The sequence below is a fragment of the Hyperoodon ampullatus genome (genome assembly GCF_949752795.1).
Source record: "Hyperoodon ampullatus genome assembly, chromosome: 12".
Classification (NCBI taxonomy): Eukaryota; Metazoa; Chordata; class Mammalia; order Artiodactyla; family Ziphiidae; genus Hyperoodon; species Hyperoodon ampullatus.
Genome location: NC_136925.1, coordinates 80,381,016 through 80,405,844, shown reverse-complemented (window position 1 = coordinate 80,405,844; position 24,829 = coordinate 80,381,016). Strand labels below are relative to the sequence as shown.

Below are 24,829 nucleotides of genomic sequence, written 5' to 3'. Positions count from 1 at the left end.
TACAATCATTCTGTTTTTTACTTTCAGTATTCCATAAATTACATGAGATATTCAACACTTTATTATAACATAGGCTTTGTGTTAGATGATTTTGCCCAACTGTAGGCTAATGTAAGTGTTGTGAGCCTACATTTAAGGTAGGCTAGGCTAAGTTATGATTTTTAGCAGGTGAGGTGTTTTAAATGCATTTTCAAATTACAATATTTTCAATTTACGATGGATTTATCAGGATGCAACCCCATCATACATTGACCCATGGCCATGTCGGCCTGCTACTAAGTAAGAGGCATTCCTATTACAGATCAAGGAGGACTGGAGAAAGAAAGCACAGATCTGTACAGGGTTGCACTGCAGTTGTCAATCTGAGTGTTCTCAATTTGGTCATCATAAAAAAATGGGGAGAAAGATATTCCTGGACTCATTATTACTACTGTATCTTGTCACCTGGGGCCCCAAAGAGTTGGTGGAATCCAGAAACTTTTCAGTCTCTCTAAAGAGGATAGCGTTTGCCCATATGTTGAGAGAAAGCCCTTAAACAAAGAAGGTGAGAAACCTGGGACCAAAGCACCCAAGATTCAGTGTCTTGTTACTCCACATGTTGTGCAACACACACACTGGTGTACTGCTCTGAAGAAACAGTGTACTAAGGAAAATAAGGAAGAGGCTGCAGAATATGCTATGCCTTTGGCCAAGAGAATGAAGGAAGCCAAAGCAAAACGCCAGGAACAGATTGCCAAGAGATGGAGGCTGATGTCTCTGAGAGTTTTGACCTCTAAGTCTTGAGTCCAGTCAAACATGCAGTGTTCTAAGAGTAATTAATAAGATCAGACATCAGAAGAAAATTGTATGGAACCACAAAAGACCCTGAATAGCCATAGCAATTTTGAAAAAAAAAAGCTGTAGGCATCACTCTTCCTGATTTCAAACTACATTTCAAAGCTATAGTAATCAAAACACTGTGGTTTGGCACAAAAACAGACAATAGATCAATGGAACAGAATATAGAGCACAGAAACAAACTCATGCACATATGGTCAATTAATTTATGACAAAGGAGCCAAGAATACACAGTGGGAAAAGGATGGTTGGGAAAACTGGACAGCCACATGCAAAAGAATAAAACTGGACCACTGTCTTACACCACACATAAAAATCAACTAAAAAATTGATTAAAGACTTGAACTTAAGACCTGAAACCATAAACCTCCTAGAAGGGAACAAAGGTAAGCCCCTTGACACCAGTCTTGGCAATGATTTTTTAGATTTGACTGTAAAAACAAAGGCAACAAAAACAAAAATAAGCAAGTAGGACTACATCAAACTAAAAAGCTTCTGCACAGCAAAAGAAACCATCAACAAAATGAAAAGGCAACCTACAGAAAGGGAGAAAATATTTGATAAGGGGTTAATATTTTAAAACTATAAAGAATTCAACTCAATAGCAAAAATCAAACAATATGATTTAAAAATGGGCAGAGGAACTGAATACTTTTCCAAACAAGATATACAATGGCCAACAGGTACATGAAAAAGTGCTTAACATCACTAATCATCAGGGAAATACAAATCAAAACCACAATGAGATACCCCAATACTGTTAGAATGGTAATCATCAAAAAGACAAAGGATATCAAGTGTTGGTAAGGATGTAGAGAAAAGGGAACCCTGCACACTGTTGGTGGGAATGTAAATTGTTGCAGCCACTATGGAAACCAGTATGGAGGTTCCTCAAAAAATTATAAAAAGAACTACCATATGATTCAGCAATCCCACTTCTAGGTATATATCCAAAGGAAAGGCAAACAGGATATTGAACAGATATCTGCACTCCCATGTTCATTGCTACATTATTCACAATAGCCAAGGTATGGAACCTAAGTGTCCATCAATGGATGAAGGGATAAAGAAGGTGTAGTATATACATACAGTGGAATATTTTTCAGCCATGAGAAAGAAGGAAACCCTGCCATTTGCAACATGGTTGGACCTTGAGAGCATTGTGCTAAGTGAAATAAGCCAGACAGAGAAAGACAAATACTGCATAGTATCACTTATATGTGGAATCTGGAAAAAAAAAAAAAAAAAGTCAAACACATAGAAACAGAAAGAGTGGTTTCCAGGGCCTGGGTGAGGGGCGGGATGGGAAGTAGGGAGAGGTTCATAAAAGGGTACAAAAACTTTAAGTTTTAAGTTGAATAAGGTCTGAGGATCTAATGTAAAACATGGTGAAATGGTGGCTATTGTTGATAACACTATATTCTATTGTATAATTGAAATTAGCAGAGTATAAAACTTAAATATTCTTATCAAAAAAAGCAAAGAAAGAGAAAAAATGTGTGAGGTGATTGATGTGTTAGTTAACTAGATGGGAAGTATTCTTCCACAATATATACATGTATCAAATCATCACAATGTACACTTTAAATATCTTAGTTTTGTATACCTCAATGAAGCTAAATTTTTAAAATTTTAATTAAAAAAATTTAACAAATTGAAAGCTTCTAAGAATTTTATTCTGTTTATTCTCCCTCAAGTCCATTTCTCCTGTTTCTGTTTCAGGTAATTCATTACATTTCATTCAAGCAGGACCTTTTCCAGTAGTTTTGACTTCTCCTCCCCACATATGATTAATTACCAAATGCTGTCCACTCTGCTCCAAAGGTCCCAGAATCCTTTTCCATTTCTACTGCCCAGACTCCAGTTCAGATTTTCACATTTGGCCTGGACTGTAATACCCTCCTAATTGGTTCCTCATCCTAATGATAAAACAGAACTGTAATTCAGTGAACACATTTTGAGTACTTACGCACCAAGTGTTGCTTTATATAAGAATACAAGGTAGCTTTATTAGCCATATTTCAGAGATAGGAAAACCAAGCATTAAAAAAAAAATTCATAAAACTGGCCCAAAGTCTCAAAGCTAGTGAGAGTTAAGGTTAAACCCAGGTTTTATTTTAAAATCTATGCATATGCATTGCAATATAGTCACAGAAAGTTTCAAACATTGACTTTAAAAACTGACAAAAAGGGACTTCCCTGGTGGCACAGTGGTTAAGAATCCACCTTCCAATGCAGGGGACACGGGTTCGAGCCCTGGTCTGGGAAGATCCCACATGCTGCGGAGCAGTTAAGCCCATGCGCCACAACTACTGAGCCTGTGCTCTAGAGTCTGCGAGCCACAGATACTGAAGCCTGTGTGCCTAGAGCCTGTGCTCTGCAACAAGAGAAGCCACCGCAATGAGAAGGCTGTGCACCACAACGAAGAATAGCCCCCGCTCGCTGCAACTAGAGAAAGCCCGCACAGAGCAATGAAGACCCAACACAGCCAAAAATAAATAAATAAATAAATTTATAAAAAGAAAAAGAAAAAAAAATACAAGGTTGAAATATCTTCAGAAATACGAAAATATTCAGTGACTTAGATTTTAGAAAGTGCCAAAAATAGCTTCTCAAAAGAAGGCTGAAATTAGATTAGCTACAACCAAAGATAATTAGTGAACTGGAAGAGAGGTCAGAAAAATTTATCCAGAATTCAGCACAGAGAGACAAAAAAGATGGAAAATACAGAAGACTAAGGATATTGTCAAGTAAGATGATAACAAATTCTATGTTTCATTTCAGTACCAAAAGGAGAAGAGAAAAAGCATGTCCCAGAGGCAATATCTGAAGAGATAATGGTTAAAAAGTTTCCAGAACTGATGAAAGGCACCAATCCACAGATTCAAAAAGTTCAACTAATTCAAAGCAGAGCAAATAAAAATAAATTCACATCTATACACAGCATAGTGAAACTGCAGAAAAGCCAACACAAGAGGAAAACCTTAAAAGTAGAGTAAAAAAAGTGTAAAGGAGTAACAGTTAAGACTGCTACTGTTGAGAAGTCATCAGTCAATGGAAGCTAGAAGAACACCTGCAGTATTGCCAAAAACCACTCCCACCCTAGAATAATACATTCAGTAAAGATAATGTCATTTAAAATATTAAGATAAAATAGATATTTTATATAAATTAAAACTGTACCACCAGCAGACCTTCATTAATGGAAATGTTAAGGGATGTACTTCAGGTAGAAGGTAAATGAATGATCTAGCCAGAGGTGCTGAGATTCAAGAAATCTAGAGTGAAAAAAGAGGCAACTATTTGGATAAAATAAATGAACACTGATTGTATAAAACAATAATAGTGTCTTGAGTAGGTGTTAAAATATATAAAATTAAAATACACAGTAACTACAGTTGGGATGGTATGGAGTTAAAGTTTTCCAAAGTCATCACATTATTCAGGAGGAAGGTAAAAATAATGATTAAATTCTGAAAGTATAATGTTAATACATGTTATAATTTCTAAAATAACCAATAAAAATGTAACCAACAAAAATAGGGTATAATGACTTCCAAATTAGGAGAGGACAAAAAGAAGAATGATAAAAATTCAAAAGAAGGCATGAAAAGATGGGACAAGAAACAGTAAAAAGAGAAAGCATAAGATTGGATGTTAAATTTAAGCCCCAATATAGCAATTATTACATTAAATGTAATGGACTAAATACCCTAGTTAGAAGATAAATATGCCAGGCTAGATAAGAAAACAACACTCAATTATATGCTGTTTATAAGAGACCATCTAAAGCATGAGGGCACCAAGAGTTTCAAAATAGAATAAAAACTATAGACACAGTTTACTTTCCTGGTGAACTCTACCAAAAATTTAAGGAGAAAATAATGTCAATGTTATCATATTCTTTCAGTTAATAGAAAAGAGTGTACTCCCCAACTCTTGAGGTCAGTGTAACTTGGATACCTAAACCATACAAAGTCAGCACAAAAAAGAGAAAGTTACAGGCCAATCTCACTTAATAATATAGTTGCAAAAATCTTAAACAAAAATATTGACAAACTAAGTGCAGCAATATTTTAAAAGGTAATCTGTCCAAGTTGGATTTATACCAAGAATGCAAGGTTGTTTGGCGCTGGAGAATTGATCAGTGTAATTTGCCATATTAACAAACAAAAGGAGAAAAAAAATCATTTCAGTACACGTAGAAAATGTCTTTGATAAAATTTAACCACCATTCATGAAAAAGATAAATTTAGTAATCCAGAAAGAGAATTTTCTTAATATAGTAAAGGGTGTCTAAAGAACAAAAAACAATAAACATCATACTTAATGGCAAAAATATTAACATTTTCCCTTAGAGAAGAGTAACACAAGAACGCCTATTACCAATGTTTTTATTTAACGTTGTAATAAATGTCCTAGCCAGCTCTGTAAGGCAAGAAAAAGACATAAAACTTACAAGGATGGGAAAGGAAGAAACAAAACTCATTATTTGCAGGTAACTGTCTACAAAGAAAATCCAAAGAATCCACATACACCATATTTTATCAATTTAAAGACATTAAATACATTTAACATCTCTGTGGGTGGGCTACATCTCACAATAGATGAGTCATAATTAAGTTGGAAGCCTTCTGGCTTAGGCTGTTCAGGCTGCTATAACAAACCACCACAGACTGGGTGCCGTATAAACAACAAACATTTATTTCTCACAGTTCTGGAGGCTGGAGGTCCAACAACAAGACAACAGCATTGTCACGTTCTGGTGAGGGCCCTCTTCTTGTTTCACAGCTGGGACCTTCTCACTGTGTCCTCACATGGTGAAAGGGGTGAGGGATCTCAAGGGGTCTCTTTTATAAGAACACTAATCCCACTCGTTAGGGCTCTATCCTCATGACTTAGAACGTCCCAAAGGCTCCACCTCCTAATACTGTCATCTTTAGGGGTTAAATTTTCAGCATATGAGTTTTGGGAGGAAACAAACATTCAGACCATAGCACTTTCTTAAGACCTATGTGGGAAAAGAATCAAGAAAAGAGTGGATATATGTATAACTCATTCACTTTGCTATACAGCAGAAACTAACACAACACTGTAAAAAACAAACTATACTCCAATAAAAATTAATTTAAAAAAAGAATAGCATGTAAATGTGTATCTCATAATTGATGGTATATTGAAATACAGTAAATTGTTAGATTTTTATGACAGTTTATATAAAAGCAAGGTTGTTTGATGCAGTCAATACACAAAAACTTTTATATTTAAGTATACTAGCAAAAAATAGCAAATGAATTTTAAAGTAAGAATTATTGTTAACTGTTAGATAAAACCATGGTATTAAGGTTATAAAAGAAAATATTATTTAGAGATAAGAAAGTAGGAGTCAAATATCATGATAGCAGAATTTTAAAAAATATTTCAGCAGGGCTTGCCTGGTGGGGCAGTGGTTGAGAGTCCGCCTGCCGATGCAGGGGACACGGGTTCGTGCCCCGGTCTGGGAAGATCCCACATGCCGCGGAGTGGCTGGGCCTGTGAGCCATGGCCGCTAAGCCTGCGCGTCCGGAGCCTGTGCTCCGCAACGGGACAGGCCACAGCAGTGAGAGGCCCGCGTACCACAAAAAAAAAAAAAAAAAAAAAAAAATTTCAGCAAAGGAAAAAAATAAACCAAATATAGCAAAATGTTAAATTACTATTAAATCCTGGTGATGGATATATGAGAGTTCAAATTATTCACTCTGATTTCATGTATGTTTGAAAATTTTTAAAAGTTAAAAACTTTGAGAAACATTAATGGAATACTTAAGTGGAGAAATATACCATGTTCTTAGACTAAAGGGTCAATACTGTAAAGATGTCCATTCTATTTCATGAAGTCCCAGTAAAAAATTCCAATAGGTTTTAGTTTTTAAACAGGACTTGATGAATTGATTCCAAAATTTTTATATGAAAATGCTAAGGATCAAGAATAGAAGGGCTTGTTTTACCAGATATCAAAGAAATAATACAACATGATATTGACACAGATTGACAGGTAGACCAGTGGCACAAGAACAGAGAGCCCAGGAAGCAGAGACTCTGTAATGGCAGTGTGAGCAGCTAAGGAAACCTCTCCCCCAGAGAAAGAGATCTATTAAACTAGTCAAAGGTAGCAAAGACAATCATTCAAATGCCTAGAGATTGATCAAAAGACAACAAATTGAGAAGCCTTTTATTCAACAAAATCTAAGGATTCTCAGTAAGAACAATGGGAGGCCACTATATTAGAGTTAGAACTAGAGCCTGCACCCATCCCCTGACAGAAGTGCCTTCCAGAAAGACCTGTTCCATTGGGGGACAGTGGAACGAACACATTGTATGTCACACACCACACACTTTTTTACCCTACAACTAAAAAACATTTTTATTTTGTATTGATGAAATCACTAGAAAACTCAATCCTGCACTTGACCATGGAGCAAACCTCAATAAATTTTAAAAAGTAGATGTTTATCTAGGCCATATTCTCAGGTCATAATCCAATAAAATTAGGAGGAAACAATTTTAAAATGCCAAACAAACTCTTAACTATTGGAAAATTGTACAGTCTCCCTTGAATCAAAGAGAAACTAAAAGCAAATTACAGTCCAGAGATTAATGAAATAGACTATTTCATGCTAATATGTGTAGGGTGCAGTTAAAGTTACAATCAGGGGAAAATATATAACCTTAAATGTCTTTATTATTAAGCAAGACTAAAAACAATGAAACCCAGTGCTAGCTTTAATTAAGAGATTAGGAAAATGACAAAACTAAACAAAAAGTAGAAAAGGATGCAAATTAAAGATAAATTGAAGTTAATGAAAAATGTTTTAAAAACCCACAAAATAAAAATTAACAATAGAAAGGATATACAAATACCAATGCTGTTATTTGAAAATGTCAAAAAAAAACTGGGTAACACCTTGAGAAACCCAATTAAGAAAGAGAGAGCAATGGTTTGTTATTTAATAAATGGTACAGTATAACTATCACTGAGGAGGATGTTGGACCCCCTACCTCACACCATTTATAAATGATGTTCTAGATGCTCTGAAATACTGCTATTAGCCCAGGCAAAGTCTGTAATCTTAAGCACGCTACACTCAGATTTATTTAGGTATTTTTGCCACCTACTACTTCTATTATCTACATAAACAGATAAAGATCCTAATAATAAAATCCTAAACTGTCATTTAAGGTGCTCTGAAATTCTTTCCCATCGGCTCATTCTTTCCATGTACATACATCCACTTTGCTACATGTCATATTCTTAATCCTCTTCTCTCAAATCTCCCCTGGCCCTCTGTTCACAATTAATCACTCTCTCATTTGTACTCTCCTACCTCATGGAGATAGAGCTGATTATATAACTGCCAACAGTTTGCCTTGTATGAGGATGAGTTTCAATCCATGACCTTGGGAAAGGAAGGTACTGTAACCAGCCGTTTCCTTCTTCCGCATCCAACTCCCAGGCACTCAGATTAAATGAATTCAATATAGTCCTTACTGGTCAGGAAGGACTGGGCATCTTTATGATGTGGAGATTGTCAGTATATTCTTATTGCTGAAAGAAATCAGAGAACATTTATGACCTAAATTTTGTCTATTAATTAGCTAAGAACAAACCTAGACAGAACTGGAAGATTGTTTACTCCTTTCTCCAGTCTTCTATGAAGTAATGTACTCAAGCCACCCCAGCAATCTAAGTTTGCTATAAGATCCCACAGAAAATGAATCCCAGCATCTCTCAACATTATAGCATAAAGTTATTATATATGTTATGGCTGTGGTCCCTGCTAGCAGCCTTCAACTCATAAATTCTGAACCAAATTATTACTTTTATGTTGCTTCAACTTAACTTGATGGTTGAAAAAAGAAACAAAACCAAAACCTCAGAGGAATAACTAGTAATCGCATTTCATCCAGAATAAAAGGCTAGCCATGGAAGATATCCCAAGGTTCTCTTCATATCTGAAAAGAAATAAGCCACATTAAAAAAAAAAGATAAAACATTTAATTTTTTTTTTTTTTTTTACAATTTCAGTACAAATTATCACTTCAAATAAACATTAGGGTTTTTATTCATTGCTAGTCATCCAGTAAGATCCAATAAGTAATTTCTGCAGTCCTTTCTAATAGAATTACTTCATTATAAAGCAAATGTTTTAATACATTACCTTGCTTATACATAGGTCAGGAGAATCTTAAGTGTCGTGAACTTCAACAACTTTAAACTTTCACAGGACTTTCTTGGGCAGATGTCCTTGTTTCAATAATTTACTGGAACAAATTTTTTTAAATTGGCAAGAAGTCCAGGAAGATTATACTGTAAAAAGAGAATCTAATTGGGGTCAGGGAGACAATGCCGAATTGTAAAGTCTGTGCCTAAAATACTGTGGTGGACTGTAACACCTTACACAACAGTAATGAAGTAAACTGCAAGGTCACAATAAAAAGGCTCGTGCGGGAACATCAAAGAAAGATTAAAAATAAAAACCACGGAATGAAATCCCCAGGATGGCAGCTACTCATTGTCGAGATTATTCAACCAACTCTACTGCTAACCTAGGAAAGATACCCACTGTTAAGCACTGATTTAAAAAATAAGGCAATTCCAATTGTCTTAAAAAAAAAAAAAGTGAACGTAAGTACAAGAACCTTACATATTATCAACTCAAAATCCAGTCTCTGTTATTCATTAAACCTCAAGAGCCGTGAGCAAATAATATTCATTTCTTAATGTTAAACTACTTGTAATTTTTCCTGTGACCTGCCTCAATACAGTTCTGTGTGTTAATACTTACTGTCAGATTCTTAAGAACTATTTGTGTGATGAACACCTATCTTAAATGAAATTCTGTTCTGTGTACCATTTATTGGCTATTTGCTATCTAGAACAAAGAAGAAACCTGAAAATTAAGCACTGGAAGCAACTTTTGTGGTGCTTACTTTCCCCCTGCTTTTCTGACTCACTGTTACATAGATATGCCTTCAAATTCAAAGAGGTTATGGAGAAAAGAGTGTTTAAATTAAGAAATCTTCAATTCCATTCCCAACTATGCCCTTTAGAAGTGACGCGAATCCTGGTAAATGATTTACCTTTCCAGAGCCTCTTACCCATCTTGCTTCCTTTCTCCTCCTAACGCTTTCAAGGATCGCGCTGTTTACTTCTTGCATTTCTCAGAGAGGTAAAAATGATATAAAGCATGTAAGTGCTAGAGAAGGTGTCCTAATCAGCTAATGCTAAAAACACCATCTTTTACTACTGGTTAACTACTCATATTATCTGTTTATCTCTATGGGTCACTAATATCTTTTTCTTTTATTAGTTTTCAGATGAAATGAGATAGTTTTGTTTTTGTATAATCCGTAATGTATCTTGATAGTGGCAATGAGAGTTATTTCTGAAATCCCAGGGGTCTGATCAGTAAAGGGAGCCTGCCATCCTAACCATTAGCTCTGAGTACAGGAATTCCCTGGTCACATTAGGGATAACACAGAACCACTGCTGTATGATTCTATGACATGAAAGACTCCTAAACACAGTATGTGGCACACTGAGATTTTGCCAGTAAATTTCTTATCAGCAAAACTATGATATCTGCTTCAAGTGAGTTCTAGGCCTTATAACATTCTTTTAAAAATGTAAAGCAGGGCTTCCCTGGTGGCGCAGTGGTTGAGAGTCCGCCTGCCGATGCAGGGGACACGGGTTCGTGCCCCGGTCTGGGAAGATCCCACATGCCGCGGAGCGGCTGGGCCCGTGAGCCATGGCCGCTGGGCCTGTGCGTCCGGAGCCTGTGCTCCGCAACGGGAGAGGCCACAACAGTGAGAGGCCCACATAACGCAAAAAAAAAAAAAAAAAAAAAAAAAAAAAAAAATGTAAAGCAGTATGGTGATGTCTTTTTTAAAGACTGAATAGGTAAGAAGTGGGGTTGGAAATGTACAGGGAAAAAAAAACTAATAAAAATGTAGATAAGCTAACTCAGAATATCCTGAGGTTTCTTATATATGGGGACATGTGGTAACTTTCCTTCCTGAAGCCACAGCTAGGTAGACCAGACTAAAACAAATATTCTTCAAATTATAATAATGAAAATCAGTACTTGTATGTACCAGTATGAGTTTTCACACTTTGTGCTTTTTCTGAATATGGAATACAAGGAGAAAAAGAAAGCCATGAGGTTTTATTTAATAGGGAATAGAGAGTGTGTAAAAACTGGTAGCACACCAGAGCTCAGGACTGTAGCAATTTACGGGACATGCAAAGTCTAAGACATGGTACAGGAGACTTAGGCAGTTGGAGCTCAGGTGAAGCTAATGGTATATGCTCCAGAACCAAAGCAGGGAATGACACCATCTCCCCCAGGACGCACACATAATCACGGCTAATATACATGTACATAAATAAACACAAGGGCTCCCAGGAATGTACAGTCTAATTTTTGGTGGACCTATTTGCTGCTTCCTACTCTGATATCTTTTTTAACCTGGTGTCAGCGACCAGGTACAGATCTTAATGGTCCCAACCACCTTTTAGTGGAATCCTTACATTATGCATCAACCTTCAGGTGGGTCACCAAAAAGTTATTCCAAATCTGTAAAATACAAACAATATTTAAAAAAAAAACTCACCACATACAAACATAACTTGAACAATCGTTTAAAATTCAATGGGAGGGAAATTCTTGAGCATTATCGGCTAGATTCTCTTTCCTAAAATCCATATACTGAATCTACCCGGAGGTTTCTCACACCCTGAGAGGAAACTTAACATGCACGAGTCTGGAATAAAACATATTTTGGTGGCTGAATAATAATCTTACTGAATAAGAGACACAATTTTTGTAAACTACACAAGAGTATCAATGTTTCTTCAGTGTGCCTTTAACTAGATGTCTATTTCAACTGGGGAGCTGAGACCAGTGGGCTTTCCCCCGTAAAGGTGAGGCCAGGGGGAGAAGGCACACATCCTGTGGGAGAGCTGCTGTCGGAGTTTCCCAGTCATGTTTTCGCCAGTGGGTCAAACACCTGCAGCACCGTCCTCTCGTCCTTGTCACTGGTTGTCACCCAGTGACCGAAGTCTTTTTCTCTGTGCTCCAGTGGCAGCTCCTGGGCAGGTGAGGCACTGACTTGCTGGGGGGCTGTGTGTGCTCTTCTGAGGTTCCTGTTCCCCGAGTCCAGGGGGTCAGGGCTCTTGGGAAGGCAGGAGTTATTGAACAGGTTACGGTGGTGGAGAAGGCTCCAGAAGGGATCCTGATAATCCTGATAATCACCGAGAAGGGGGGCGGCCTCTGGCTTCGTGTCCTTGGTGCCATCAGCCTCAGGGCTTGCAGGTGATGAAGGGCCAAGGAAAGCCGGCTGGGGGAAGAGCGCGCCCCCAGCAGGCAGGCGTGCAGGGGGACAGTCGCTGCTGGGGCTGCTGCAGGGGGGCCCCTGGAGAAGCTGGCAGTTGCTCTGCAGCACCTGCAGGTGCAAGGCCGCCGGCGCCGACTTCTTCCTCCGCGGGGGCACCTGGGGCACGAGGGGCGCGGCCTCCGGAGGGGGCGGGGCGGCCGCGGTCGGGGCCTCGTCCGGCGCTGGCTTCCGGGAGGCAGCGGCACCTTTCCCGGGCTGAAGTGTTCTCGGTTTGGGAACGGGAGGGACTGTCGCTACAGGAGGGGTGTCAAGGCTCGTCTCCGGGGGCCCGATTGTAAAATGGACGGCCTGATGCCCAAACTGTTCTTCTGGTGACGCGGGCTAAGAAAAGGCACGACAAAGAGCGTCAATAAGCAGCCCGCCCCGGGGAGCTGGGAATCAGAGCACACAGACGCTGTCCACAGGCGAACAGAGGAGGGGACAAGCGGACATTCTAGCAAATTCAGGATTTGAGAATGTCTGGGATGCGGGAGCGTGACCAGGCAGGACGAAGCATGGGAGAAACACGTATCAAGGAGGACCAGCAGGTCCGATGAAATATGAGTGGGAGCTTTCAAACCAGGGCCACCGTGAATAATCTGAAACAAGTTTCTGTTACCTAGGAAACGGGGTGATGCTCTTCCTTTCTTAACAGCGAACCTCTCTGAAAACTTTTCTTCGAGGCCGCAGCTTTGATAATTCAGTCTGTACCACACTAAGGTGAAGGAGCTTATGTCACGGCATTAAACTAATAGAAGGACTAATGGGTATACTTGCTCCTTGAATCTTTGATATTTAAATAAAGAAGAATGGAAAATTTCATACAGGAACTTCACTTCCTTGGTTCTGATTCAAAGATCGCAAAGAAAACAACTGCATGAGGCCAGAGGAAACTTTTGTACACACACGCTGTCGGTAGCTTAAGCGTCCGCATTTCAGTACTTCCACTGGTTCTTTAGAAAACTAGCTGCAAAAATGACCCTTTCTCCGACAGCCTTTTACTGCAGCTCCTGTGCTGTGGGTGGGGAAACTGAATCCATTTCTACCCCTGGCTTTGAAGACAAAGCGAGAATAGAGAAGAGGAGGAAAGAGGTCTGTTGTGTAAGGAGGCGTGGAAAATAGGCAGATGCATGTGCAGACGTGGGACAGCGAGCAACCCAGAAAACACAAAGCAGGCTCTGTAAGGACCACGCGCCCAAACCACGCTCATGCTTTCTACAGGTGGAAAAGCAGCCATTCTGTAATGACCAGCCAAGGGATTACCAGGAGTCCGTGACTAGCACACTGAGCTCAAACGGAAGATCCAGGTGTCTCTAGAGGTGCCAGTCTTTGGGCTGCTACTGTCCTGACAAACTCATGTCTTTGAAGCAGCAAGCAAGGCTGAGAAGCTTGAGAGCGAGAGCAAAAAACAATCTGCAAGAAAAGTGGCAAGAAAAGCTGTCGAGCCTCCAGGGTCCGGGGCCGCACAAGCACTTGTCAACAAACATGGCCAGTCCAGGAACCGGTGACTGTTTTTCTAATGCAGATAAAAATCTGTACAAGTCAAACCGTGGGCATAGGACACAGACCACACACAAATGGGAATCATTGGGACGCTTGGAATAAAGCACCCCACGGTGGTTCGGTTCGGGAACTGAAATGGAACATTTGGGCAGTGTGATACCGCCAAGCTGTTCCTGACTTGGTGAGAAATTCCCAATGTTTCTGCTCAGCTTGAGCCAAGAAGCAGCAGGGATGCGAAGAAGAAAGCGATTGCTGGGCATTTTCCTCAAGGATGGGGCTGTGTCCGGGACTCGTGAACATGTATAAAGAGACCAGACCCATCGGAGACGTAATTCTTATCTAACAAGACATTTGAGCAACCCAGGAGCAACAGGCTTGTGCAACCAGGTTCTTACCTTTCCTGTCCTCCTCAAGGTTGGCTTCTTGATGGCAGGAACTCTGGGTGCGGGCCGACGGGGCAGGAGTGGGGCCACCCCCGCTGTGGGCTCTGGTTTGGAGGATCCCTGGTCCCTCAAGGCTGTGGCGTTTAGGGCTTCTCCTGGGGCGCCTGAAACATACAGTTGCATGGCTAAAGTGTAAAGGACAAGGCATCGAATTATCCTTATTCTAAGGATAATTTACTAATGCAATGTATTTCTTTGCTATCTAAAAATAAATCTTTGAAGGTTGTCAGGACCAACCACTAGGTTTGGCCCCCAGCTTCTCATTCTCACCTGCTCAACAGGGATGGTGATCTAGGGTCTGTGGAGGGGAGGCTCAGTGACGCCCTGACATCACGTGCAAAGTTTAACGTGTCCCTGTGTTTCTCAGGGTAGATGATGCAAAACTCAAAACCTCAGCAGGGCCCGTGACCAAGAAAATGTTAAGTTGGGACCCTGGGTAGATTTCAAACCTCAAACCTCTGCATCCATAGACTTAAAAAAAAAAAAAAAAAAAAAAAAACCTTTACTGCAATATAATTCACATACCGTAAATCTACACTTTTTAGGGATATAATTTGGTGGTTATTAGTGTAGTCACAAAGTCGTACAACTATCACCACTATCTAATCACCGGAACATCTTCCATCACCCCAAAAAGAAACCCCACGCATTCCCATAGCAGTCACTCCCCACACCCTCCTCTCTCCAGCCTCTGGAAACCACTATAACTTTCTCTCTGTAGAGATTTGACTATTCTGGACACTGCACATAAATGGAACCACACAATACACGGCCTTTTGTGTTTGGTTTCTTTCACTTAGCACACTATTTTCATGATTCACCCATGATATAGCATGTGTTAGTACTTCATTCTTTTTATGGCTGAATAATATTCCATGGTATGGATAGACCCCATTTTATCCATTCATCAGTTGATGAACACTTGGGTTGTTACATCCATACAATTTAAGTTATTTTTTTTAATAAAAAAGAAACCACGGTGTTATCCTACAACAGTGTTTCTCAGCCTCTTAATCCATGCCCTCCTTAAACGTTGTTTGGGAGTTCCAAATAAATTAAATACCTGGACTATAAACAAATCAGGCAACTCTAACTGCATCTGGCTTTTCAGAGGGCATAATTTTCCCTCTTCAAAAGAGATTCTAGTATAAAATCGCAACAAAAAACCAAAAAATGTTAATAACCAGTGATTTTGAATGCACAGAGGAGATTCCAAGTTAAAACTTGGTTAACATGGGTTAGGTGAAGTAACAGCAACACAAAATTAACAGGCAGTACGGCAGAGAAGGGGTCCCTGCCTGACAGTGTCCCTGCCTGAAAGAATCTACAATTGCTGGCGATTTTAAAAAAAACATGTTTTGCCTGAAAGAGAACGCCTACCTACCTATCTCTTTTTACAGAGCCAGCAGAATGAGTTAGTGCCTGGAGCACCAACCTCTTCTAAAACTCGTTTTTGCTTATTTCAGTCTCTCCCTTAAGTGCGCTTAATAATCTTGGGATGATTTTTACATACTTACTGAATTTTAAATATATAGTTTTAAATGGACAATAAGTCTTAGTAGCTGAATTTTATAAAATGTTGCTAAAGGGTACTTTCATTGAATACTGCCTCCAGAAAAAAAGTGTTTTTCTCTTCTAGGCCCCTTGTAGTAGGAAGATGAAAAGAAAAGCAGAATTGGCAGGAGAGCCCCAGGGGAACACCCACCTCCTCTGGCTTCCAGGAGACATCGGATTGCTGCTTCCGCCTCCTGAGCGTTGGTAGTTTTGATCTGCTTGACGTTATAAGGCTTACTTATCCCAGTCCTAGCTTTGGGCTTGAGGACAAAATCAGGATAAAAAGCATATTAGCACAGGTAGGAAACAGCCTCACCTGGTGAGTTCTCTGCCTACCGATCTGTACAGGAGCGTGAAGTTGACAGAGCTCCTTCAGACGGTGATTAAAACACAACTTCAACCCAAACCGCATCCCTCAAGCCTCTTTCCCCCGCCCAGCCCTCACATATCAAGCGTGGGGGGAACACAATAAACTTTAGACGACCCTCGTCTCCTAAACTGGACGATTCCAGGATTTTGCAATGTGAACAAACCATCCTCTATCTTTATTTCAATAACCGGGTAAAAGCCAGAAAACATAGTCAGAAGCTACTCCTCCTTCCACGGTCCAGCGGAGTCATTAAAACACTTTTCCAGATGCTTTCTCAGAAGTGCTCTTTCTACCTCTTTGCTTTTCTGCCTCTTAACTGAGACCTCTGGGTCGCCTTTGAGAACCTGCTTTCATCACTACAAACCACCTGAGGTCGAGTCAACCGCCTACTCCTGCAGTGACCGTGACCGTCGGCTGGCCCAGCTCTACACGCTCTCCTGGGACACGTCAGCTTCCACCCAGCCCCCCCGCTGCACTTCCCCCCTCCCTCACCTCTAGTCCATTGACCTTCACCTACCGGCTTCTTTAGATCTCACAGCCATCTTCCAGAACTCCCCGCCACCAAAACCCTACACGACTGTTACGATTACTAATGTCCCTACTGCGTTATTTGGGCCCCATTAGATCTCTTTTTAGCCTCTTCTCTCAAGACAACTGATCTGAACTTCTCTTATTTCCCCTTCTGTCAGCCCCTGCTCTATACACCAAGGTCAAAGGCAAACACTGGAAGGGAGAGAAGCAGGTGGGTCTGGAAACCAACAGTCCCTCCCTGAAGGGGCACTTGGGAGTTTTCATCAAACGTGATTTTCTCTCTCACTCTCTGTACGACCATTTAAAAACCCTATAAAGGGCCTGGTACTAAGTTATGGGGTTTGGGGATGAATGGTGGACAGGCAGAGGGTTAAAGAGACAGACACGTATATATTCACTGAAAAGAGGTGATCCTGCATCATGTTAGGGGCTGAGGATGAACCACGGGGCAAATCTCTTGGGTTTGAAATGCTGACCCATTTCGCTATGATCTGAATACACGAGAACTCACTGCTTGCTGAGGTGCTCCTGGCAGAAGTTTTGCTGTCTGCAAAATCGAATACTGCCCGTGGGTGCCAGAGGAGATGGACACATCCGAGGCTGACTTTTTCACCATCAAACCAGCTGTAAAGACCAAGGAGGGCAGAGTCTCAATCTCAGTGAAGTCGCAGCTGCTTCGATGCAAATTCCCAGCCAGCTGAGAGCAAGGTCACAGTTAGGGCCTGAGTACATCCAAGGCCTTTGGGGATTCAGAGGCGCTACTGAGTTTCACTAATAACTTGGGCTTACTGATGTAGATTCCCTGGAGAAGCGCTGTTTGAATGAAAATTTTAATCTAACATCCTGGGGGAGTTAAATCTGATATAAACTCTGATCAATCATTTTTAAGTGGTTTAAAATACACTACTATTATTAGGACCAAATTTTTTAAAAATACTTTGTGGGCAAAATCTAACAAAAAAAAATCCCAAAGCAGGGGAATAAGCTAGATTAAATAATACCTGCAGCCATTAACAAGTCATGTTTTAGAACAACAGTTAATACAGAGACATTAGATGAAACACAAATGACCAAACAAAATGGACACTAGTTCTGTAAAAAAAGAAAAGAAAAAGAAAAATTGTGTATACAGGGCTTCCCTGGTGGTGCAGTGGTTGAGAGTCTGCCTGCCAATGCAGGGGACGCGGGTTCAAGCCCTGCTCCGGAAGATCCTACATGCCGCAGAGCAACGAAGCCCATGCGCCACAACTACTGAGCCTGAGCTCTAGAGCCCATGAGCCACAACTACTGAGCCCGCGCGCCTAGAGCCCATGCTCTGCAACGAGAAGCCACCGCAATGAGAAGCCCGCGCACCGCAACAAACAGTAGCCCCCGCTTGCTGCAACTAGAGAAAGCTGGTGCACAGCAACGAAAAGCCAACGCAGCCAGAAATTAATTAATTAATTAATTTTTAAAAATTGTGTATAGATATATCTAATTGGAAAAAGGATGGAAATCTTTTGGTTAACAACTATTATCTCTAGGTAGGTGAAATTAAAAACTTTTATTGTTTATATTTATCTCTTCGTAAATCTCTACAATAATATAGGACATAAATTTGTTTTTTATTTATTTAATATTTTCTTTTCTGAGTATCAACTCAGAAAAGTAAAAAAAAATATGCTTAACAAGTCATGTGTTTCTGGCTTGCCACTGATTACTATTGTGATGTAAGCCAAGATGAACCCAATTCTGAAAGTACAGTCTTAGAAAAAATGTTTACCGTCACACTGCGGGGGGGGCGGGGGAGGGAGGAGAAGTGAACAGTGGAGGTAAACAGAAACTGATCAAAAGCATGGCATGACTTTATTTCAGATGGCTAAGGAGTGGCTCACTGACAAAGCACTGCTATTTTTGAGGAGCCAGGAAGAAAAGTGCTATCCTGAGACCCGGGCTAGGAAGTGCTGTTCTTAGCAGGCTCGGGCTCACAGACGGGACGGCTCCTGCTTAGAGGTGGGCGTGTGGTCACCTTATGGGTCAGAGCACCTGGGCTTACTCGAGTCCTCATATGCAGAGAGAGGGTGGGCAGCAGTCCAGGAGAGAAAACGTGGAAAGAAGCCACCCCGGGGGGTGGGGGAGGAAGGAGCTCAAAATGTCCCTAGCTTGTCTGTGGCCCCAATGTTTCCATCCCATAAGGTTTCAAACTGAAAGCAGCTTAAAGCAAAAGCACAGCCTCGGGAGGACGAAGAACGGCTTTATAAAGGACTCACGTGATTTGCCGTGAGAAACATAGCTATCTCTGATATCCAACTTGCCGTGGATTTAAGACAAAAAGGAGCCCAAGGAGGGGAAGAAAGCACTGTGGAAACTCAAAGGCTAGATTTCGAGCCGTCTGTGCAGTAGCAGGAAGCACGCAATTATTCCCAGCAGGCATCGTGGTGAGCGGAAAGCGAAGTCTTACTTGGAGGGGGGGGTCTCTGCGGTGGGTGAGGCGCCCGAGGCCTATTGGGAACCGACAGAGACCGACTCGGAGAGCGGTGGCGGAAGTCCCCAACTGCTTCCAGCTCCTGCTTTAACGCCACCAGGTCAGCATCATCTGGAGGACATGGCAGGGCGTGAGTCAGATGAGTCAGACTCAGGTCTGCAGGGACCCGGCAGTGGCAGGAACTCCTCCCACAGGACAGCTTCAGGGTCCCTCTCTGCTGGCATGGAGGACGGGGGGAGCGGACCCCATGCCTGCTTGGAACATTCAGTGAACCGTGGACAAGGTGTGCTGTCCAGACACGAGAGACACTGAAATATTTTAAAGTGTAGGCATGCTTCCTTCTGAAATAATCCACAAGACTTCCACACAGAGTAGAGGGTTGAAAACCAGAGCCCCTCATTCTGAAACAGGACAAGAGTTCTGGACTTGAGAATATTTTCACTTCTCTGCCAGCAGGGCAGCCTGCCAATCCCTTGCCAAGGTCCAGCATGGAGCGTCCCTGCTCATTCAAGCCCCAAATCCTACAGCCCATGCCAGCTACTGCCCAGGCATTTGCCATCCTGACTCACCCTGAAAAATCCTTCTAAGGCCAAGAGGGGTGTGCGGAGCTGACGGCTTCTGTTTTATTACATGTACATTTATTACACTTAAACTCAGGACGATTGTAGGTCTTCTCTCCCACACTACAACACACTCTGATTCATCTTATTCTGGCTCATACACCCCATCCCTCAAATCCAATAACTCAACCTCATGTGTCTCTGGCGTTCTGTTGGGACAGGCAGGATTTCTCCTTCTGAAGGGAGTGCCTGGACGCCCTATAGCACTGAGGAGATGTTCCCTTGACGTCCACCAGGGGGCAAGGCTGCTCACAGGTGAGAGCCCCATGCTGCTCTATTAATTCTTCATGCCCAGCCCTTGAGAAGACGCCTGAATGATGGCCACCCTGGAGAATAGGACTGCTTCTTGTCTCAAGAGCACATCCCTCCAGCCACTTTCACTCCAGGGCAGGAGCCCTCTGGACGTGCAATGTGCAGAACCCCCTGGATTCGCTGATGAATCCAGTCCCCAAACCTGGATATGCGTTCCCAATCACCTGCGGAGCTTCATGAGTTGTCAGATTTCCAGGGTCCCAGCCCACACCTGCCAAACCCACATCTCTACGGCAGGGCTCAGCAACCTGTAAGTTTAAAAGCCCCCTCTGGTTCAATGAAGCCAGGCTACTGACCGGGTTTGGGACCAAATACAGTCAAAAAGGCTTGGGGGTTCTTTGTACCTGTCCCAGAGAAGTACCTTTTCTGGGAAGCATCTTATTGTCAACTCTGTTCTCTGTTCTCAGCCGCAGCTCAAAGGGTCCTGACACGTGGCTAAGCCCCTGCACCTGCTCTCCTCCAAGGGGGAGACACAATGTCCAGCAGCTGGAAGGCACTCGTGGCTACGGCTGAAACTGAGCTGAAGAGTCTGATGTGGAATACTCTAATTATCTAGGGACCTGGAGTTCAATCCCAACGACTTTCAGTCCCTCTTAAGTCTAAAATGACATAATGATGCTAAGGTGTAATATTACTGTATAATAATATAACGTTATATGAATATAACCAGACACCAGCAACTCAGGACATAGATATTGAATATGTCTCTTATGGGATTGAATCAGAGAAGTTTTGCAGAGGGAAAAAAATCACAAATGTAAAACCAGTTCAGAGCTATGACAATTTAAATTGCACAGAGGAAACTAACGATCATGAATCTGGTATGTTATAGGGGCACCAGTTGTTGGAAAAAAATTAAATCACTAGAGGAAATCAGTGTGGTGGCAGCTGGATTCCTTCTCAGAGCCCAGTTTTCACCCCTTGCTGTGACCTCTTTTACCCCTTTGCTCGTGGGCCATGCATACTTGATGGCGGCATTATGTGATGCCCAGCTGCTGAGAGAGTGACTGCTATACCAGAGGTGATTTAGAAAAGGAAGGTCCAAGCTACCTCTGTAGGTTGGATGCTGCTTCTTTTTGGTGAGTGCCGGTGACCGGCTGGGAGGCGCCACTGCCATGGAGCTGGGGGCATCGGCGAGCTCGTCTCCCCCCGCTTCACTATCTGAGACCACAGGCTGACTCAGCTCATCCACCAAATAGTCTTCGTCGTCTTCGAGAATATCCCCTTGGAGAAGGAAATGTCACAGCAAACAATTAGGGGGAAAGGGCCTAGTCTTTTATCTGTGGGTCTGTTTCAACACCGAGGCCTACGGCTTGTGTCAGGACACCTGAGGCATAGCCACCAGCAGCCCAGGGCACCCACGTGGCAGCAGGGCTGGGACCCCAATTCCATGGATGCCTGAGACACAGGACAAGCCCACAGCCCTGACATCCTCCAAACTGTCTTCAGTGTAATTTTAGATGCCTCCCATCTTACTTGTCATTGTGTGCATCACTCTACACGTGGATACCACCCAACTCTGGCATGGAGAGTAAGCCTGAACTTAAGCACCCTCTCTGACCTTCCCGAGGGTGGGTCTTAGAACGGATCCTGAGGCTCTCGTGTGGGTTGCTGGGAGAACGTCTCTCCTGCTCGCCTCACCCTACGCACCAGGAAGTCCTCACTCACAGGATGACTCACCTTCTGACTCATAGTCCAGACTCGTGAAGTCGAAGTTTTCCTCCAGCAGACAGGAGTTGGCGGTGGGGGACACGGAGGCCACGCTGTCCCGCTTTCCAATGATCTCCTCTTGCAAACCTTTCAGCCAGTCCTTGGTCTTCGGTCTAATCTTCACAGCTCTGCCTTTCACCTGTGAGGACAGAGAGGCCACCTGTGAATGAGCGCAGACGTCAGACCCTCTGACCCCAAAGTGCTTCTCGCTCAAACGCATGCATTGGGAGCCTGGCCCACCTTCACTTTTGCCAAGAAAGGCCGAGGGTCTAGACCTCAGGCAGGCCCAGCACAGCTCATATTTGGCCTGAAGAAAAGTTGAACTGTCACTTTTCATTCCATGTGAACTTAAAACCAGGATATTATCAAAACGGAAACTACCTATGAGCTGCATGTCCCAAACCACATGCTCTGAAGTGAAGGATCACAACACTCCCATGGGAGGGTGTAAGCGCAGACAGACCCAGCAACACAGGGGGAGCTGGGCTCCAAAACGTGCGCTTTCTCCCCAGTTCTGCGAGAAGCCATGGCTGGAGAGTAGACACCTCGACGAAGCTATCAGAATCAGATGCCGGAATGAAGAGGCCCAGCTCCCGCCCTCCTGTGGCGTCTACACCCGCAGACCCGGCCATGTGAAAGCACAAGAAGCCCACGGGGACAAGCTGCCCCACTCCCCGGGTGACCAAGCACAACTCACCTTCATTCCGTCCACATCCAGGACGCTGAGCGCCGAGTGACTGTCTGCAAAAGTCACCAGCATCTGCCCTTGGTTGATCCTGGGAGAAATGAGATTTGCCAGGTCAGCCCCGGGAGCGCGCCCTCCAGCGAGGCGCGCACCAGCCCCGCCATGCGTGCATCAGCCCCGCCATGCGCGCGTCCCTACCTGACAAGCAGGATCGTCCCGTAACTGCCCAAGGTCTGCATGAGCTCCATGCGCACGTCCTCGGGAAACTCGTTTTTCTCTTCGGAGGTTGGCGACTGAAGGTTGACGACGACGGTGGCGTCCCGGGGGCCCTGGAAAGAGGACACTTCCTGGAACACCCTGTCCCGAGCACCCACATCGACTTCTTGCACTTCCACCTCCACGATGGCCAGCACGGGTCTGCGTCAGACACGGAGGGAAGACGGGGCACCGTTAACTCGGGACAAGACAGCCCCCAGCCCCGTCCCGACTCCACTGTCAACAGTAAACCTACACCACGACACAGCCTGTGTGTGTGGCCCCCTCCCCCGCCACGGTCCCCGGAACTAAGCTCTCCGGTCCCGGGGTTTCAGTCTGTCTTTCCCCAACCTTATTCTCTTGGCATTTCTATCTAAGGATGATGTGAGAGAAAACCACACCAGCCACGAGCAAAGCTTCTTCACCTGCAACCCCAGGACTGCCGAGGATGCAGAGAAGAGGGGATTCTCCCTGGGCTAGGGGTTCAAGCTTTTTGGGGGGCTGTTTGGCAACTTGTGTTAGGAAACTCAAAATGCTGATCTCTCGACCAACGACTCTCAATTCTAGAAATTTGTTCTAAGGAAATGACCAGATGGTCAGACAAAGATTTATACATGAGGTTGATCATTACAGCACTGCTGATGGAAGGGACAAAGGGGAAATAATCTAACTGTCCCAGGATAGGGAAAGCGTTAGGTTGCGATGCAGCCACACGACCATATGCCATGCACTCATTAAGAATAATGTTGTAGAAATCTATCTGACATACACAGAAAAACAGATCAGCAGGAAATAATGCAAACCTTGTTGTAATTTTTATACAGGGGTGGGTTTACTCTACAAAAAATTTAGAAAATCCTTTCTTATGAAGATTATGTAATCTTATTGAAGACATGTACAATATTAGGTGGAAACAAAGCATAACACAAAATAGCATATAAATACGGTGGCAACCTTTAAAACCAGGGAACATTGAAAAAATTAAGAGATATGGGTGGTAAATCAGTAGTATCCCCCCAAATTCATATTAGTATTATTAGATTTTTTTGCCTCTAGAAGCAAAAAAAAGACGGAGAAAAATCTGACGCAGGAATATGCGCTGAGGGTTTTTTAAAACTTTCTGTGGGAGAAAAACTTTCCCGAGGAGCCTCATGTGTTAGAAGCAGAGCATCTCTGATGAAAGTGGGTGCGGACATGGGAAGGCAGCCTCACTCACTCAGCAATGAAAAGGGACCAATCACTGACACACCAGCAACTGGAAGAAGCCCCAGAGAATCCTGCCAAGTGAAAAAAGCCAGTCCCCCAATTCTGTTCCATTTTATAACATTCTTGCAATGACCGAATGCTGGAAAAGGAGAGAAGAGGAGTGGTTGACGGGGGTTAGGGAGGGGTGTGGGGGGAGGGAAAGGAGGGTCCCCGTGGTGACAGACGTTCTGTCCCGACCACATCGATGTCAATATCTGGGTGGGACACTGCGCTGTAGGTTACAGGGTCTTAGCGCTGTGGGGAGCTGGGTAAAGGGTGCACAGGATCCCTACATTATTCCCTGTAACTGCAAGCGAGTCTGTAACTACCTCCTAGTAAAAAGCTTAATTAAAAAAATTAACGTATACTCAGCCATAAAAAGAAACGAAGTTGAGTTATTTGTAGTGAGGTGGATGGACCTAGAGTCCGTCATACAGAGTGAAGTAAGTCAGAAAGAGAAAGACAAATACCGTATGCTAACACATATATATGGAATTTAAGAAAAGAAAAAGTATGAAGAGCCTAGGGGTAAAGACACAGACCTACTAGAGAATGGACTTGAGGATATGGGGTGGGGGAAGGGTAAGCTGTGACAAAGTGAGAGAGTAACACTGACATATATACACTACCAAACGTAAAATAGATGGCTAGTGGGAAGCAGCCGCAGCGCACAGGGAGATCAGCTCGGTGGTTTGTGACCACCTGGAGGGGTGGGATAGGGAGGGTGGGAGGGACGGAGACGCAAGAGGGAAGGGATATGGGAACAGATGTATATGTATAACTGATTCACTTTCTTATAAAGCAGAAACTAACACACCATTGTAAAGCAATTATACTCCAATAAAGATGTAAAAAAAAAAAAAAACTAATGTAGCAAGTAAGAAA

General features: G+C 42.8%; 1 protein-coding gene and 1 pseudogene across 3 annotated transcripts in view; one reads left to right on the top strand and one right to left on the bottom strand.

The window, feature by feature from the left end:
• Nucleotides 1-230: 230 nt before the first annotated feature.
• Nucleotides 231-776, top strand: LOC307061569 (small ribosomal subunit protein eS6-like; annotated as a pseudogene). The gene has a single exon. The product of its transcript is annotated as a small ribosomal subunit protein eS6-like (transcript).
• Nucleotides 777-11,859: 11,083 nt separating this feature from the next.
• The window catches only part of SYNJ2 (synaptojanin 2), a gene marked incomplete at both ends in the record, with an annotated part of 96,599 nt that continues 83,629 nt past the window's right edge, over nucleotides 11,860-24,829 (bottom strand). The window contains 9 exons of one of the 2 annotated variants that reach the window (XM_079716906.1): nucleotides 11,860-12,594; nucleotides 14,151-14,302; nucleotides 15,904-16,012; nucleotides 17,165-17,277; nucleotides 19,094-19,228; nucleotides 21,100-21,273; nucleotides 21,730-21,898; nucleotides 22,457-22,535; nucleotides 22,643-22,861. In XM_079716906.1, the coding sequence (XP_079573032.1) occupies nucleotides 11,860-12,594; nucleotides 14,151-14,302; nucleotides 15,904-16,012; nucleotides 17,165-17,277; nucleotides 19,094-19,228; nucleotides 21,100-21,273; nucleotides 21,730-21,898; nucleotides 22,457-22,535; nucleotides 22,643-22,861 (1,885 nt within the window). Of the gene's footprint in view, nucleotides 12,595-13,542; nucleotides 13,666-14,150; nucleotides 14,303-15,903; nucleotides 16,013-17,164; nucleotides 17,278-19,093; nucleotides 19,229-21,099; nucleotides 21,274-21,729; nucleotides 21,899-22,456; nucleotides 22,536-22,642; nucleotides 22,862-24,829 lie in introns of those variants that run through there. The other variant, XM_079716907.1, reaches the window with a different exon arrangement.